The 19,117-nt window shown below is 41.5% G+C and overlaps 1 protein-coding gene across 2 annotated transcripts in view; it reads left to right on the plus strand.

Annotated features, from left to right (window-relative positions):
• LOC144791700 (claudin-15-like) overlaps positions 1 to 18,702 on the plus strand; it is a 313,867-nt gene extending 295,165 nt beyond the window's left edge. For both annotated transcript variants that reach the window (XM_078666446.1, XM_078666445.1), the window contains one exon: positions 18,312 to 18,702. In XM_078666446.1, coding sequence (XP_078522572.1) covers positions 18,312 to 18,411 — 100 coding nt within the window. In that variant the 3' untranslated portion in view covers positions 18,412 to 18,702. The remainder of the gene's footprint in view (positions 1 to 18,311) is intronic.
• Positions 18,703 to 19,117: the final 415 nt, after the last annotated feature.

Raw genomic sequence — 19,117 nt, forward strand, 5'->3', positions numbered from 1 at the left:
CTCCATTACAGTTTTATATTACATCATTATCTTTTTTATTATTTCTCCCTACATCTTCGCTCTTTTTTGTGGTCATATTGTGCTTTTCCCAATGGTTATACTAATCCCCTCCCTCTTAGAGTGATCTTCCATTCATTCTTCGGGGTCACGGGGCATTATATCTTAAACTATTTATTGGGGTTGAGAGCTACTGATGCACTTCCCTCGTATAACATTAATATTCATACCTCTATATGATGTGTTAGGCATCCTTCAGTTGATCTCCTAAAGCGGACTCAGACTTTAATGTGGTGCTTCAATTTTCCGCCTGTTACCATCAGTCACGACCTATATATAAACATTAGATTAGTGACTGATACAAGGGTGTTATCTATACCCCCATCCCTACTGGTTTAGCGTTATTTTTAAATTACTAGTTGGCCTCTCCGCTATAGCCAAAAATTGGCATTATTCACCTTCAACTGTTTTACAAGTCATTGCATTCTTTAAGTTGCATACCTGTATATGGTCTTTTGCGATCCTTTCATTAAATAAGTTGTTTGATAGATGGTTGAGTCTATTTTAGTTGCTCACCACCTACATGGAGAAATTTATTTAGTATCTCTCCTGATTAATGTAATATTTTTTCTTCTGCTCATATCTCGTTTTACACACCTGTTCATTAAAATGTTCACTTTTACATCGGTGTATATTCAGTCATATCGTCCTGTTTTTCTCTAATTTCTGTTCTTAGCCAGTTCATCCTAAAGTTAAAGAGGAATAAAATTCAACTCATCTATTTTCTAGTCTTTCTTCTTGCATCACCACTTCATTATAATATACTCACCTTAGACTTAATATGTCGCCACTCGCTATGTTTATTCCACGAGTGCCTGAGCCGCGTATTATAGTTGATTACGTCGGTTCTCCGCTAAATTAGATTATTGGGGGTCATCAATTCACTGTTTGCTCCTTAATTGGTTTCAAAAAGCTAGTTTAATATGCTATTCCTCAAGGTATTCTCACCTTCACTCTTTCTTCACCATATCCTTGCTACTGCCTTCAATTATGTAGCTTCCTTCAATCAGCGAATTTAGCTCGCTTCTCCCATATGGCGTAGTATATCTGTTAGGGAGATATATATGATGTGCACAATGCTCTTTAGTGTCATTATTTACTCACACTTATTCCTCGCGCTTATCTATCAGCCGGTACACCGCCTCTGTTCAATGATGTTTGATTATGCCCACGAGCAAAGCCCTATGTGAATTATTTCTACCCATGGCTCAATCAAATTCTCCTATTTATTCTTGACCCTTGATACCTGGGTAATGTTATAGTGCGTTTACACATTTTCTTACGTTCCTATCCCGTCATGTCAGGTAGTTCGTTTACCGCTATCGCGCTTTTTCTTTACTCTAACATTGCCCTATAGTATGTAATGTCTATTTACATAATTCCGCCATATGACACTTACTGCTGTTGTTCTTAATACATTTCACTAAGCCCTCTTATTTACTACCTTATCATCTTAGCATTATCGTGCTAGTCTATCTTCTTCATTTCACAATAATCTAGTTTTCTCTCTGCTCACCTCACGTGTAGTGACTCTGGCCTCCACCGATGTTTTTCCTTAATTTCTGTTTGTGGTAAAGACCTGGCTGTCTTCTCGGACTCCTTAAGTAGTTCCGGGTTAGGCGCGACTGAGGTCACATGTTTGTTCCGCGCTCTCTTTATTGTGGGCATGTTTAGGCGCCATCTTTATCTAGTGTGTTCGTAAGGATATATTGATAAAGACAGATTGAATTGTCACTGTTTATGCATGTATTTTATCTTATATTTTATCTATATTTTGTCTAACTCTCCTGAAGTCTTTAACTTGAATATTCTAAAGTGGAGCAATTATTTTTCCGATTAGTCCTTCGTTTGTTTTTACGCACTGAGTCTATAGGGGTAATCTGTACTTTTCGTGCATTTTGCTAGCTACACTTATCAAACTCTTTATGGCGGTTTTGATGGGGCTTTAGTTCATAGATTAAATAACAGAAAAAAATATTTTTTGTATGCACTTAGTGTCCCTCTTCTTGACGGGATACTGAGGTGCCATCTTTTAGTAGTGTATTAATGATGGTTTTACACTTTTAGTCAAATTATCAACATTTTGCCTATATTACCTGATTTTAACGAAATAATTAGTTATTCAAATGTAAATATTTTTACTCCTTGCACTTGCAGGAATATTTTTTAAATATAACGCTTCTATATGTTTAGTGGCATTCCTATTTGTGAATTAAATAAATGAATTACTTCATACATATACACATTTTGCTGCCCTTGTTACCTGTATATTCTCTCCCATTCTTCTCGATTGTTCAAGCCCTCTGTGTGGGTTTTGAATCTACACATAAAAAACTGCTCATGTATCTTTCTTTTCTTATCCTGATCACCGCCTCTTCTTGAAATAGTTGTCTTTTCTAAAATGCACCAGCGTAGCTCGTCCACTGTATGTTTGTATTGCGCCCAGTGGTCAATTAGGGGAGCATTACTCTTATTTGTCCTTAGGCTGACCTGTGTTCATTTAGGCGTATCCGTACTTCTCTCATTGTTTTGCCTATGTAGCCTAAACCGCAAGGGCCCGTGATTAGATAAATCACGTTGCAAGTTTTGCAGTTGTACATATCTTTCATTGTATGTTTGCCACCGTTTAAAGTGACTGTCTGGCCTTTGATTATAGATTTGCAATTACTGCAAGAGATACAAGGGTATGTGCCTATTAATTTTTTGTTAGTTGCTATGCTGATTTGATAGGTCTCCTTTTTCCCTCTGTGGGTCTTCACCAATCTATTCCTTATCGTCCTATTCCTTCTGTATGAGAAAAGGGGCTTTTCTATTTTTTCAGAGTTTAAGTCCAGTAGGAAACTCCTATTCCTATTTATGATGTTTTTTATCCTATTGCTTATCATGGAGTAATTAGAAACAAACACTATTTTCTCCATCTTTTGTTGATTCCTCCTCTTCTCTTCAAACAGAGCTTCGCAGTTATAAAATTTAGCTCTCTTATATGCTTTTTTGATTATTTGTTTAGGATAACCTCTATTGCTTAACTTGTTTTTTAGGGTTTCAGCATGCCTCTCAAAATCTTTTTTGTCTGTACAATTTCTACGCAATCGTAGAAATTGCCCAAAAGGTATGTTGTCCTTCTGGCAACGGGGATGATCGCTGTTGTAATGGAGCATGGTATTGCGATCAGTAGGCTTTACATAAAGATCTACCATTAATTCGTCTCCCTTCACTTTAATAGTGATATCCAAGAAGGCACATTGATCTTGGCTTCTAGTAGATGTGAAATTGAGGCTGGGATCTCCACAGTTCAGCCATTCAATGAACTCAAGTAACTCACTTTCCTCTTCATCCCAAATAAAGAATATGTCATCTATGAAGCGTGACCAATTGGTCACGCTATCATAAAATGGTACTGCATCATTATAAATATGCTTAGCCTCAAAGGCACCAACATAGAGGCAGGCCAGACTTGGAGCACAGGTAGCCCCCATGCTGGTGCCCTTGATTTGACAATATAGGTCTTCTTCAAATAGGAAAATATTATTCTTCAATATAATTTCAGTTAGTTCTATTATAAAACTGGCATGTTCTGACAAGTCACCATTTTCATCTTGTAGGAGTTCACTGATTGTTTCAACTGTTGCTGATTGGGGTATGTTGGTATATAGCGCTTCGATATCAAGCGATACCAACCACTGTGTTTGCTTATTAAATTTTATCCCTTCTACCTTCTTTATCATTTCAGTCGTATCTTTAATGTACGACTTTTGTTTGGATACCAACGGTCTCAGAAATTTATCAATGTAGATACTTAGAGGTTCTGTGAGGGAATTTAGGCTGGAGACAATAGGTCTCATTGGGGGATTTTCCACACTCTTATGCACTTTTGGCAACCCATATATTGCAGGTATTACCGGATATAAGTTTAGTAGAAATTCATATTCCTCTTAACAGATAATATCATCCTCTCTTGCTCTTTCTAGGATGTGTTTTATATGTGTTTGTAATGTCTGCCAATCTGCTTGAGATGAAGATCTATAGTGCTCCTTCAATGACAGGAGAGAAAGCATTCTGTCTCTGTAGTCATCAGTGTCTAGTAACACAATGCTTCCTCCCTTGTCCCCTGTCTGTGAAGAAGTGGGCCACCCCAAAACAGGCTGCATAAGGGGACTTACTAATAAGTTCTGGGGTACCACAAATGAGGGATTGGGTCAAAAGGGCCTCAGAATCACAAGAGCATAGCTGGTTTGTCAGTACCCAGGCAGTGCAGATAGGTCAGCTGGGCTCTGTGCATCAAGAAGATATTCAGGGGCAGACAGGTTGCAGAGACATAATCCGGACAGGTGGGTCACTCACGAAGTGGGTCTCAGGAATCTCGATATCCCTCAATGGGTGTTTGCTCCCTGGGCAGTTGGAGTCCGATTGGACTCTTCATCTCGTTGTCAGTTGCAGGTGGTCCGGTACCTCGGGTATTGTAATAGTGCTGCTCCGGTAGGTCCTGGAGTCTTCTCACTTGGTGGGGGACAGATCTGACCCTCCGGAGCTGGTGTACCTCTTCTTGCTTGGGTGCTGCGTAGGAGTCACCAGGGAGCAGCAAGTTCTGCGGTTTCACTGCCTGCGGACTACAGGGGAGTAGTTCCTCGGCTCCAAGGGAGTTCTCTGGCAACTGGCGAAGGGCTGAAGTGCTCTGAGATTCTTGGAGTCCTTACGCAGCAAGATGAGTCAGCACACCACGATTGTCGAGTCCTTAAAGTAACAGGCAGGGGTGTGCGCCAAACATTCTGCAGCAGATGCTCTGTACTTGGGTCAGTAGCTCTTTGCCCGTTTTCTTCTTAGGTCCATCGAATCTAAAGTTCAGGGTCCAGGGGAGCCACCTAAATACTAAAGTTAGGAGTGTTACAGGGATAAACAGGTAGTAGCCAATGGGCGACATACCTTTAGGGTGTCTGCTCCCTCTATGTGACCACTTCCTTTGTGAGTGGGCACAATCCTGACCCTAATTGGCTAATTGCCTCTCATACAAGATGGAGGAAACTGAAAAGGTGGGTCCACATCACCAGCCCCACCCTACATTTGGTGCTAACTGGATGTGAGTGACCTCCTAATCTAACTAATTTCCCTGCTTGTGCTCCCACCAAATGTGAATCAGGACAAGGGTTTTGGCATTCTCCACTATCTGGAGATGCCTGGGTTGCATTTCAAAGGCAGCATCACCTTTGAAGCTTCCCGCCTTGGAATGCCATTCCGTATTGGAGAAGGTGTGAAGAACCTCCGCCCATAGCAGGCTTTGTTTCTGGTCTCTGAGAGCGCAGGCTCTCACCCCATGAAGTCAGAAACATGTCTGATGGTGTCAGGCTGGCTAAGCCTAGTTAGAGACCACGCCAGTGTTTGGTACGTTTTCAGGGAACCCTCTACGGCGTCCCATGTGTGCATTTATTATTAAATCCAACATTGGTATCATTGTGGATTTATTAAAAGGAGATGTTTGGTACTAAACATCCCTGGGTACAGTGAAGCCATCATGGTGCTACAGTCTTCGTATTGATGAGTGCCCAGCCCATGTACTCTCTATGGCTTCCCTTTTGAACTTGCAATATCCAAGAATGGACTTAGGCATTGTAGGGTCATATCTGCTCATGCAGATTTGTCCACACATGGAATATAGTGCACCCTTTCTGCAGTAAGATTGACTTACCTAACCTCATGCAGTGTCTGTGGGCATGGCACACAGGGATGTGTGCCATATTGAGTCTTCAGTTTTCTCTGCACCAAGTCACACAGACTGCAGTGGCAGCTTGCATTGTCTCGGTGAGAGGTCCCTAGGATGGCACAATGTGTGCTGCAGCCCTAGTGGACCCTCTTACCCTCCTAGGTACCACCAGTACCATTTTCTAGGGACTCATAGGAGTTGCTGAATTTGTGTCAATCATGGTACAGTGTTAGGAAAGAGATCTGGCACTGGGGACCTGGTTAGCAGGGACCCAGTGCACTTTCAGTCAAAATCACATCATACTGCAGGGAAAAAGTGGTGGCTAACCATGTCAAAAGAGCACTTTCCTACAGTTAAGGTAACGTATTCTTGTAACCTCTCTTGCATGCTGGTGTTCCTGACTGCCCCACAGCTCTTGCCTAGACCTCATAAAATAAAGCTTATAAAGTGGCGTAGGATGCAACCCTCTGAATCACAAAGAAATCGCCACAATATTTGGATGGAGTAGAGTATCTTCCACATCAAAGTTCACCAGTGGCCTCTCCCTCTCCTAATTGGCTCTTAGAGGAACCTGAGTTTCTGCAGAATGGCTTATCATGCTCTATATTAGCGAGACAGCCCCTGTTGTGAGGTGGCTCATCACAACCCTCGCCTGCAAGGGTGAAAGGACACGGGTGCTGTGCTCCACTGCAAGATGTCATGTAAAAAACAAGTGTTAGAAATTGGGGTCCCTAGTTGGCAGTGTTGAGCACCCAGTCCAAGTAGGGACACTTCTTTCTAGTCAAGGTAAATGTGTTACACACCCAAGATAACCCATGCTCACCCCCTTGGTAGACAAGCAGTCAGGCCTATCTCAGAGGCAATTTGTAAAGCATTTGTACAAAACACACACAGTAGCACAGTAAAAACACAACAAATGGACACCACACAAGTTTAGAAAAATAACCAATCTTTATTTAAACCAACCAAGACCAAAGCAACAAACATCCAACTTACAGAAGTAGAAATATCACTTTTTAAAGGTTTAAGCAACTTTGTCCACAGAGTTCTATGGATGCGTCGATTTTAGTACCTTTGATACAGCAAAATCTGAGATGAAAAATAGGCACGGGGAAGCCTCAGAAAACACAGCCGAGGTGTCAGTGCTGCTGCAAGGTAGAAGAAGTATTGCATCGATTCCTTACTGCGAGGAGAAGATATTCGTCCTTACTAAGGGGCAATGTTGCTGGAACCTTGGCGCACAGGTGCAATATGTGGACAATCCAGAAGCGATAGGGTTGATGCACTGGCAGCAAAACAGGCAATGCATCGATTCCTCCAGCAGTGAGCAAGTGATGCATTGATTTCTTCAGCCGCGTCAGAGCAGGGGTCTCAGATGTCAGATGTACGGTGCTCTGGACTCAGGCAGCGGCAATTTCTTAGCCGCACAACAGACGCTGCATTACTTCAGTGCCTGTTTTTCAAACAGGCACTGAAGTATAATGTATGGATTTTCAGCTCTTAAAGCAGCAAAACCACCTCCAACGGACCAGAACTGGAGTTGACACCACGTGACAGGTCAGAACTCCCAGTAGAGGAGTTCAGGGGAGCTGCAGATGACGTTTTTGATGACACTGAGACTTCCAACAGGACACAAGCACACACAAGCCCTTGGAGAACCATTACAAGCAGGATAAGAAAGTAAAGTACAGTCCGTCCTCTGCCCAAGACAGAAGCAGCAAGCAGCAGGCCAGCACAACACAGCAACAAGCAGAGTGGCAGTTCTCCTCCTACAGCCTCTCCAGCTCTTCTTCTTGGCAGAATCTCACCTTGATTTAGAAGTGTTCTAAAAATGTGGGATTACAGGTTGAATACTTTTACCCCTTTCTGCCTTTGAAGTAGGCATACTTCAAAGGATAGGCTTTGTAGGGCACAGATACTGCCTTATCCGGTCCTGGATCCCGACACACTACAGAGTGGTGGAGACAGCATTGTGAGAGAACAGGCACAGCCCTTTTCAGGTGTCAGGGACAACTCCTTCTACCACTCTAGCTAAGGAAGACCCATCAGTCTGGTGATGAGCAATCAGGATATTCAGGGCACAACTCAGCTCCCTTTGTGTGAATGTCTAGAGTGAATGCCCAAAGAGCCCAACTATCAATTTAAGCCAGATGTTGATTCCACCGGCAGGCAGAGGCAAAGTATATTAAAGCAAGAAAATGCCACTTTTTAACAGGTTTAAATCAAAGTGGATTTAGCCCTAATGCGACAACCAGAAAGGGCCTACTATTAGAAGCAACAAGAAAATCTAGGCATCAAATTTATAATATACATTGTTTAAATAGCAAACCATGAAACAATTGTATGGTCTGGAGTATTTATTTACTCAATTATTCACATAATTTCAAAGAGCATAGTTATTTATATCTGTGTTCAAAACAAGGGAAACATGACCATTTAGACAGTTAACATAAACTTTACATTTGACAAAAACATTACAATGCGCATAACACTACATAAACCTCAAAGCCAGTCTTTGTTTCAGAAGAGAAGAAAACGCAACCTTTGCAGTAATTTGTCACATTCTCATCAGGGCCGTGACTGGACGCAATCTGTGGTCAGTGATTCAAAGTAGCCTGTGCTGAAGTTTCTGTACATGTGGCTAAAATTATTTTAATTTTTTTATGAGTGGGCGTCGCATTTGAAATTCTAAGTAAACAATGTTCGGTTCACAAAATATCAATATTTCTGTGTTTCCAGTTCCATCACCGTTTTCTTGCCTCCCCTTCAGGTGTCTCCCTGGTGCTTCTGCCCCTCCTCATTCAGTGTTTCTGAGTCTCCCTAGAGGTCGCTTCTTTTTAGCCTCATGTACAGAAACTTCAACACAGGCTCCTTTGAATCACTGACCACAGATCACATCTAGTCACGTCCCTGATGAGAATCCTATAAATTGCGCTGGGGTTCAAAACGCGTTGGTACCTTTTACCAGTGGGATACCTTTATCGTATTTAAACCCTTTCATAGGGAATCATTTCCTGTGTAAATAAGGTTATCCCTTGATATGTTAAAAATGTGTTCCCTCTCGTAGCAATCTGGTAACTTGGACTTGAATGTGATTAAAAATGTAGTGCCCAGGTTGCGTTTTCTTCTTTTCTGAAACCAAGACTGGCTTTGAGGTTTATGTATTGTTATGTACATTGTAATGTTTTTGTCAAATGTAGAGTTTATGTTAACTGTCCAAATGTTCATGTTTCCCTTGTTTTGAACACAGATATAAATAACTATTATCTTTAAAATGATGTGAATAATTGAGTAAATAAATACTCCAGACCATAGGATTGTCTCATGGTTTGCTATTTAAGCAATGCATAGTATAAATGTGATGACTAGATTTTCCTATTGCCCCTTTCTAAAAGTGGCATTTTCAAACACACAATTTAAAAACCACCATCACAGAAATATGTTTTTTTAATGCTGAGTTCAGAGAACCCAAACCCCAAATCTCTATCCCTTCCCAATTGAAAGTTACACTTGTAAGATGTTACAAGGCAGCTCCAATGATAACCTGTGGGAGAGATAGTCCTTGCAGTAGTGAAAAACGAAATTGTCAGTATTTCACAATGAGGACATGTAACACACACCAACACATGTCCTACCTTTAACATACACTGCACCCTGCACATCGGGTTACCTCGGGACTACCCTAGGGGTGCCTTACATGTAGAAAAAGGCAAGGCTTGGGCCTGGCATGTGTGTATACTTGTTAGGTCGACATGGCAGTTTAAAACTGAATTTGCAGACCCTGAAGTAGCAGGCCTGAGATATTTTTGCAGGGCTACTCATGTGGGTGGCACAATCAGTGCTGCAGGCCCACTGGTAGCATTTGATTTACAGGCCCTGGCACACACAATGCACTTTATTAGGGACTTAACAGTAAATCAAATATGCCGGTCATGGATAACCAATCGCAATCCTATTTTACACAGGGGGCACTTGCACTTTAGCACTGATCAGCAAAGGTAAAGTGTCCAGAGGTTAAAAACCAGCAAAAACAATGTCCAGGATACAGTCAAAAATGCAGACGGCAGAACAAAAAAGACAGGTGAAACCACGCCAAGGAGGCCAAGTCTAACAATGGCAAATCTGAAAAATATTTGAAGTAGGTTAACATGTTTAAGTTGAAGTCTGCTTGGAATTCTTCAAATGAATATAGTTCATTGTTACCCCATATGTCCATCAGTTAAGGGATCCTAATCAGATTCCTTCACTTTAAATTCCTCAAAACTGGAAAGGCTGGGCATTTGCTTCCTATCCTAATGAACTTTCACTTGGCAGTGTACCTTTAACCAGTCACCAAAGTAGGTAGGGTCCTTTCAGACCTGTCCAACTGAAGTGTAGTCTCAGACCGCTTTGTCTGGGCACTGCCGCTATATATGCAATGCAGGTAGAATTTACCCCATGCTATCAAAATATCTTCCTGCAGCACACCTACTCAGTGATTGACTATAGTCAACTTGCATACCTATTAAAAAATTCCTGAGGTGGGAAAGTGCAATCCCTTTATCTTATATAATGAGGCATGGTGTCTTCTGGGATATTCACGCAGTGGTACCCTCTGACAACAGGGATCTAAGCTGGACAGTGGGACTGCAGAGTGAGCAGTATGGCTCAAATCCCTCCTTCTTGTCATCTCCCAACCAACTTCCAACTTGGCCGTAGTTCTAAACTTCCAAAACGTCTTCTGGTTTATGCCCACACAACTTAACCCAGCTTATTCAACTCCAGAACATGCTCTCATTTCTAGTTCCTTTCAATGTTCTCCGCCTCTTCCTTTTCTAAGTTCTCCTTTTAGCAATTCTGTACATTACCATCACCTGTTACTTCCCATTTTGCCTCTTTGGCTACTGGCTAATTTCCTGCTTTTACATCAGGCACACTTTCTGAGAAGTTGTTCATCCTTTAGTAGCCTTCCCTTCTGTTTTTTGCTCTGGGCATCAGTTGTTTTCGAACACTACAGTTGCTAAGGCCTGGTGATAATATCTCAGTTGTATGTGATTTGTTGAAAAGGCCAACCATTTTAGTCAAACACTGTCATACCTGCCTCTTTGGTAAATTGACTGTTTATGTGCAAATGTTTTGCACAGTTGTACAAAGTGAAGATATGGAGCGTTGAGGTGGCAGAAAAGCTTTTCCAATAGGCACTCACAAAGAAACATGCTTTTAGTTGGGAATCGTTTCTAGAGCAATGCTGCAGAAACTGTTTCCAGGGTACAAACTGGATTAAATCTCAGATTTTGTAATGTTTCATGAGACGGTTCTGTAGGCATCAAATTCACAGTATGTATTTAATCCCACATGAAAATACCATTGGATTGATCAGATCCCGTAAGGTACTTAAACCAGATACGAAATATTCCCATGTGTCTGCCTAATCTTAGGTGCGGTGTCATATAAAAGGAATTCATATTCCTGGCTGGTTTCCTGTTTTCCACACCAAATTTTGAAGCGTCCCATTGAAGAGCCAGCAGCTGCTATATCACAGGACGCCCATACAATGGAATTGCAAATAAACTCGGGGGAATCCAGGTCACATGTTCCTGTCAATATCTCTTCCAGCAAACTTTCTTTTAAAGTTGGGGATCAATCTTACACCGTCAGAGGCAAAGGTCACATAGGAGCTAAAGCAGATGAAGTCTTGAGAATGTAGATTTTTTATAATGCTTACAAGGGATACCTAGACCGGATTACAGTTAACTTCAACAGTTCATAGAGTTCAACAAAAAGTACCAGAGATCACACAATTTTATGATGGGGTGAGAGTTGTGGTTAAAGGTACTACATACGGTTTGACCTGAAAGTATGTATCTAAATCATTAACAGGGTAACATTGCTGCTACATCGCTGAGAATTTTAGTCATATTCGTAAGAAGACTGGTTCTAGACTTTGGCTTGCCATGCTACACCAACTACTCCTCACAAAGAGCTAAATGGAAGGAAAAAAAATCCTGTTACTGTATGAAGAATTCCTGACTACCTGTAATAGCCTATAAAACGAATTGTCTGCAGCTCTGTCTTGAAACTATGGGGTCGCTAAGCTGCTCCAAGGGATGTAATGCTAGGTTCTTACCGGCCTTAAGGATTCAGGGGTTCAGGCCTGAGAAGCAAGCTTACCCCTCTGAAATGTCTTTGCTTTGGCTTGATAGTGCAGGAGCTCCTGGTAATAGAGTATGCTGTGGTCACCTGGATGGAAATCAGTGGACCATTTTCAACTTGACATGTCTCCTTCCTGCTCCTGAGAGACTTCCCCACCCTGTGCCTGAGAAGCACAAAATACCTTGATAGTGATGTAGAGATGTTCCAAAGACAAGCTGAACTGGACTTGAATTTAGAAAGTGTGGAGTCCCTCTTTAAATTGAACCCCAAGACTGGTCTCTGATAAATGACAATCAAAGATTTGGAGACTTTGAAGTCAAGAATCAGAAGTTATTTAACTTTTTTCGAAATTCGTGTGCCAGTCATACTCTAACAGAAGCTTTGGTGTCTTTGCCTTAAAAGTTTGTTCTGCTCTGAATTTGTTGGCATGAACTTCTAGGTTACAATGGACCACTCAACATAGTGATCGTCTGGCCTTATGAAGCCCATCTTGGCCACCAGTCTCAGCGTTGCATTGCTGAAGATTTTTTAATCCAAAGAAACTTCCATGTCAAATGGGAAATCATTTGACCAGTCTGAACCACAAACTTCTATCCAGCTGAAGTCCATTGTGAGTTAGAGGTGAAAGTTACCTCTTTGGCTGTCTTCTGCTTTATTTTGCTGTTCTTTATTATGTATTTTTTGTTTCTGCTATTACATCTGATCTTCATTTAATATTTATGGTATGTTTGCAGTAACTTTTCTCAGTGCTCTAACTTGGTTTGGAAATTTGAAGCTTTAGTTTTGTGTGGCACATGTGCAAAATATATTTCTCTGAAGAACGCTTTGCTGCATGAACCAAAATAGTGAGCTAGAGATTGAGGGTGTTCAGTTAGGAACAATTAATGGTGAGCTAGGGGTTGCTCACAGAAACCATCTTACCATTTTAAGGGTCAGAATTGTGTGCCTTGTGGGAACTCAGTTCCACCTCATATTTCGATGGTCATGTCTATTTCCCATCAGTTAGCAATCTGATTTGCTACATTCTCTGTCAGACATGGAGTTTGAGATTGTGTGTCGGTGTTTCATGGGATTCTGTTGCACGGTATACCCCCATGTTTATGTAGATAAACATGACATGTGGATGTTATTATGGGATAATCATTTTCTCTGGTTTATGCAATTGTGTCTAAACACACAAAAAAGAGGTAGGAGTATTTGAAATCACGCTATTATGTTTGGTGGCATGAATTGTTTATTTGAAAACTGCCCTTACCCACAAACTTGTGGCATGCTTCAGCATAGGGTTTGCTAAACCACACCCCACGCAGACCAACGCCTGGGGTGGAGCAAAAGGAGGGGTGACAATACAAACATAAAATTATAGGGATCAAAAAACGAATATATGCGCAGAATGTAGAATTTAATACTGGCTCAGGAATATCCACCTAAATACTTTATTATCGGACTTCCCGGTCAGGATGAAAAAGAATATAGGATGGTGGTGACAGGGGTTATTAGTAGCCCTTCACTGCATATCTGTCAACATGTTTCAGCCGGTTTCGATGTAGCCCTTAACAGGTCTTTACGGCTTTCGTGAGGACCTAAGATCCCCGTTATATTAACCTCCTTTCCTACCTTACTTTAGTAGGTTGAGAATAGACCCATTCTGGTCTAGAGCTGTTTAGGTACACTGCGGTAGTACCTGTAGGTGAAAATATAGTAGTCATAATCATTGTTCCGTGCTACACTGGTTGGTTTGTCAACGTAATATGCAATTGTGTCTTCTATATGCATTTGAGAAGGGCATTCCTACTTTAAAAAAATGCACTCAATGGAAGAGAGCTCAATGCACCCAAACCAATGCACCACTCTCCCTTGAATGAGCAGTGGAGCATGCACCTGTCATGAAGCCAAGAATGTTCCTGACAGCTAAAACAAGGCGACTCTTTGAGCAATTTGTTTGTAAATTGTAGGAATGTGAACATATGTTTCAAATCAAATCAGGGGTTGATGATTCAAGGATATATGCTGGATAAGTACCTACTCATGTCTTTGGGACTCCCATCCAGTCATCAGTAAATTGTCTTTTCATTGGCTCTGTGCACACTTCACCTCCTGGTTTATGAGTAAATATGTTAAAGGCACTCCATTCCATAAATCAACATACCATAGGCAAATGGGGATGTAACTTTTCTTTGTTTTCTTTCAGGTTAATTTAGCTATGGTTCGAATCCATACTTCGGTAGGATAGCGTTATTCCACCTGCTACTCCATTAGAAAGATGACAAATTCCCCACCTCGTCGATAGTTATATCTAATCTGATTCCGTGTTCCATTCCAACCTTCACAACTTACAAAACCCTTAAACAAGGCAGGGTATTACAACTAAAGAAGTAAGAAATTCGGCCAAGCCTTAACAAATGCGACAATGTTAGGCCAGGAAATGCTCCCAGGATCAACACAATCAAAATAGCTGTTTCTTGTGAAAGTATGCCAAATTCTGCAAATAATTCGAATAAATGTTTGAGTGGCACACCCCATCTCAGAATCGGTGTAACAAAATGTACCAAGGTATCCTGGAATTAATATCCTATATGCTTCACTGCAAGAATTTCTCTGCTGAAAATACATTGGAAAGGGTATATGGAGTGGCACACCCCATCTCAGAATCGGTGTAACAAAATGTACCAAGGAATCCTGGAATTAATATCCTATATGCGTCACTTCAAGAATTTCTCTGCTTAAAATAAATTGGAAAGGGTATATGGAGTTTAAAAAAAAGTTTTTCAAAAAGCATACTTCTCTATTGGTGTGAGGTTCGAGAGGTTGCTCCCAACAAACCCAAATCATTGATTGCTTTCACTGAACCTGGACCTTTGGCGAGGAATGCTGTTTTGTCCCAGAGTGCCCCCAAGTATAGCACCCCATACCTTCCCCTGAGATTTTGAGATTGATACATGCTCTCAGGTCTAGCTACCCCCTCATTAACCAGAATCCTTCACTGGAAGTCCCATATGAGGAATCTTATTCCTTTGTCTTCCAAAATTACCTTCCTGTTCTGCCTGCATGATTGCACTCTCTCGATCCGGGTCGGGGGTTGTTTCCCTGTGTTGGGTTGGCCTGGGTTCCTAGTGTCCCTCCCCAAGACGAACCTGCATCAGAGCCACTGAGGTAGAATGGCAAAGGGAGCATCACGTCTGATAGTAAGCGTGGTCTCTTTAAGGCTTAAAGTGGTAGGAAGTGGGTTCTGTGGTGGAGGCACGTTTTCATGGGTCTCAAATAGACTGTATATGTTTTGCTGGAAAAACGAAGTTGACTCCTGCATAATACAATAAAGCAGTTGTAATTACAAAGGCCCCAATATTAGTGATATTACCCTTAAGCTCAGAGGGAAGTGTGCGTTTATTGCAAATTCAGCTAGAGGATCATCCTCTTGGAATCCCTTCAGGCCAAATGGAATTATACTAACAGTATGGATCAGTGAGTTATATGCTTTCTGCTTATATCTGTATGTGCTAATTGTTTAGGCCACAGAAGGGCCAAACAGTTCTGTATTCTTCTCCTGCCAACTCGGTGACTACTATTAAATTGAGTAACAGTGATACTGGGTATTTACAGTGCTAAGCCATTGCATGCTTATTAGCAAATGAATTTGCAAACCAGCAGCACGTTTAGATTACAGCACCCCAGCTGTGCATACAAGAGCTCAGACAATTAGAGGCTACTTGAAAACTACTATCACAAACCTGCTAACTCACATGTCGCCACCGATATCTGCTCCCATCACACAGTCACCTGACGAACAGCCAATACCACAAGGTGTGCACACAGTCATGTGCACTCAGTGAGTTGGAAACGTTAGTAGAGAGGGGGTTTCTAGCTCATTGTGTGTAACCAATGTCTAGCTGACATCCATCAGGGGTTTGACAAAGTCCTACTCCAGGTCATCTGCCACAGCCTCTGAAGTCTTGGTAATTTATTTTATGTAGAAGGTGGAGAGAGGTGTGCTAGGACATTGCTGGCTCGAAGACCCGCCACATGTTTTGCCTCTAACCCCCTCTATGGTTGACCAGGAGGTAATTGGCCCCTACCCTAAGCACCAGATTCCACTCCTTCAAGGCCCAGATCTATCCTCACACAAAATTATTTTCAAAGCAGGCAGGTCTGCTTTCACTCTTGTGAGGCATAGGGACCATGGCTAAGGGTAGTTCTATTTATCAAAGATCATATGCTCTTTAATTGTGCTACTTTCTGTATGGAATACTGCAACAGATACATTCATGAAAAAATAGATAAAAGGTATTAGCGTACCTGACTCCCTTCAACTAGGGCAAATCACATCCATACTTAAAAACCCCAGGGCAAGCCCTAATGATCCCAACAACCTCCGTCCAATCTCCAACCTCCGTTCCTAGCTAAAACCATGGAGAAATGCGTCTTACAACAACTCGACAGACACATAGGCAAATACAACCTACTTGACTCCTTCCAATCTGGTTTCAGGAAAGGCTGCAGCACAGAAACCGCCATGCTTAACATTGCTGACGACATACATCATTCCTTAGAGAATGGAGCTGCCTGCCTTCTCAATATCCTGTACCTTTCAATACAGTCAACCACTCCTCCTTACTGGAATCTCTGAAGACACTTTCTGGTCTCAATGGCACAGTCCTAAAATGGTTCACTTCTTGCCTCCAACACCGAACACAACAAATCAAAACCAACTCTTGCCTCTCAAATCCTACTCCTGTTTCTCTTGGTGTCCTCCAGGGCTCAATACTCTCCCACCTCTTCATGGAACCCCTCACTATCATCTTGAAACAAGCTGGGATCAATTATTACCTTTAAGCTGATGACCCGCAACCCAACTACAAAATCAAATCACATAGCGATATCCTTCATCTTAACATCACATTGAGTAAGATTCAATCCTGGTTTTAGTCCAACTACCTAAAATTGCATCCCAGCAAAAAAGAAATCATTTTATTCTCCCCCAAAAGTAACCACCTCCCAATTCAAGGCTGGAACTCTGACCTCAAAACCCTAAGCTGTCTGCTCACTCTATCCAACTCGGCTAAATCCCCAGGCTTCTCCCTGGACAAAGATTTGTCAGTGAAAGACCACATCAATAACTCAGCCAAAGGAGTGTTTTACTCACTTAAACACCTAAAAAAAATTAAACCTTTCATCCCACCTGACGATTTCAAATGGGTCGTTCAATCGCTAGTCCTCTCTAAACTCAACTACGGGAATGATATACTCACCGGGACCCCAAAAATTCACTTTGCCCTCCCAGATCAGTACTCAACATGGAAGCCCAACTTATAACAGACTCCTAACGTTATGAATACATCACGCCTGCCCTCAAGTCCCTTAGTTGGCGTCCCATGGAAGGAAGCTGCACCTACAAGAACCCCTGCATCACCCACAAAGCACTTCACTCTAGATCCCCTGACTATTTAGACAACAATTTCACAAGAGCAGGAAGTGCCAGACCTATGAGAAGCTTCACCGCCCTTCTCTTTGTACCCCCGTTAACAAAAAAGAAATCTACCCAGACTCGCTCTTTTTCAGGTAATACTCCCAGCATCTTGAACGCCCTCTTGGGGGACCTTCGCTGCAACCCCTCCTACACAGGCTTCAAAGAAGACCTGAAACGCCATTGCCTCAATAAATATTGGAGCCCATGAATCACACTGAACTTGATTTCTATTAGGCTCCTGTGATCAGGTAGTTCCTCTGCCGGCCTTTCTTTTCCTGTGTAGACCTTTACTGTTCCTGTTGTCCTGCTCTCCATGGTCCCTTATTTATTTTTGTTTTGACCTAATTTCAGTAATTTTCCGTCCTCCATGACCTTAAAATTGTTTCTATGTAAACGATAATGTGTGCTCCTCTGTAGACTATTAGTTCCCCTATCTTATATTTTATTCATCTTTAACCTATGATTATTACCTTGCTCTTGCTTCTGTACAGCGCTCTGTTACCACTGGGTCTAGCCAAGCCAGCGCTTTAAGGCCCCTAAATTGTTAATTGTATAGACGTTATTTCAGTAATTCCATCCTTCATGCTCCTACAAGTGTTTCTTTGTATATATTAATGTGTGTTCCCCTGTTAGACTTCCACTTCCCTTATTTTTAACTGTTTCTAACCATTGATCCAATGATAATTGCCTTGCTCTTGATCCTGTTAGACTTTCACTTCCCTTTTTGTTCATTGTATGCAACCATTATTCCAATGGATATTGCCGTGCTCTTGATTCTGTAAAGCGCTCTGATACCCCTGGGTCTAGCTAGCATGATATAAAAACCTTTAAAATAAATAAATATTATGATGTCTGGAAAAAATACAACAGAACTATTCTTTATGTTTTTGCTTCATTAATGTAGTTAAAAAGCATTCAATGGGTACCCACATTAATACACAATTTATCTTTTTCTCATCATAGGCGATACCAGTATGACTACACAACCACACAGACTGCCCCATCAAATGTCAAGGAAAGGAAACAGTTTGACAATGATGGTTCCAGCAAAGCTTATGTCTAGCTTTTGAGTTTCCTGTGTTCAGTTGGATTGTTAGTCTCATTACGAGTTTGCCTTGTTTCTGACTTTATGAAACAACTTTCTGTTGCCTAGAAATGTTCCACATGTATATTAATGGCAATATATATGTACAATCCTTATAGGAAGAATATTTAAAGTAGAGTTGCAAAATGTTTTTCGGCATTCAGCCAAAATGTGTTTCATCTTCATCCTTTTTTTCGCGAAAATGTAAATTGACCGAGTTAAACTGAAGCACCGCTCAAAAGTAATAAATTCTGGTATTCTTGTAAGAAACTTTTTGGGCAACTTTATTAAAAATGTTGTGTTATTTTACTGCATGTCTCAAAATATTTTTCCCAATAAAAAAGCAAAGACATTATAAGACACTCAAAATTACAATTTATAACGCTATACAGAATTGCATGGTGCTGGGGTTTCTAATTCCTCTCACTCTCACACACACCAAACACCACCCAACAAAATGCCATACTCACATGCATGCTCCTCAAAACCTGCTTAGTCACCAAACATGCCACAGAAATATGGGACCTACTGCATGACTGTGCCCCGGACCTACTATTTCCCCCATCAATGCTTGCTACAAGATCGTTAGGCAAGACCATCAGCACAAGCCCAGAGATGGGGTCACCATCATATTCAAAGATACCACGAGCTGCACCACCTACACGTACACCCCCAACCTCACATT

Source organism: Lissotriton helveticus, chromosome 11, assembly GCF_964261635.1.
Source record: "Lissotriton helveticus chromosome 11, aLisHel1.1, whole genome shotgun sequence".
NCBI classification, from domain to species: Eukaryota; Metazoa; Chordata; class Amphibia; order Caudata; family Salamandridae; genus Lissotriton; species Lissotriton helveticus.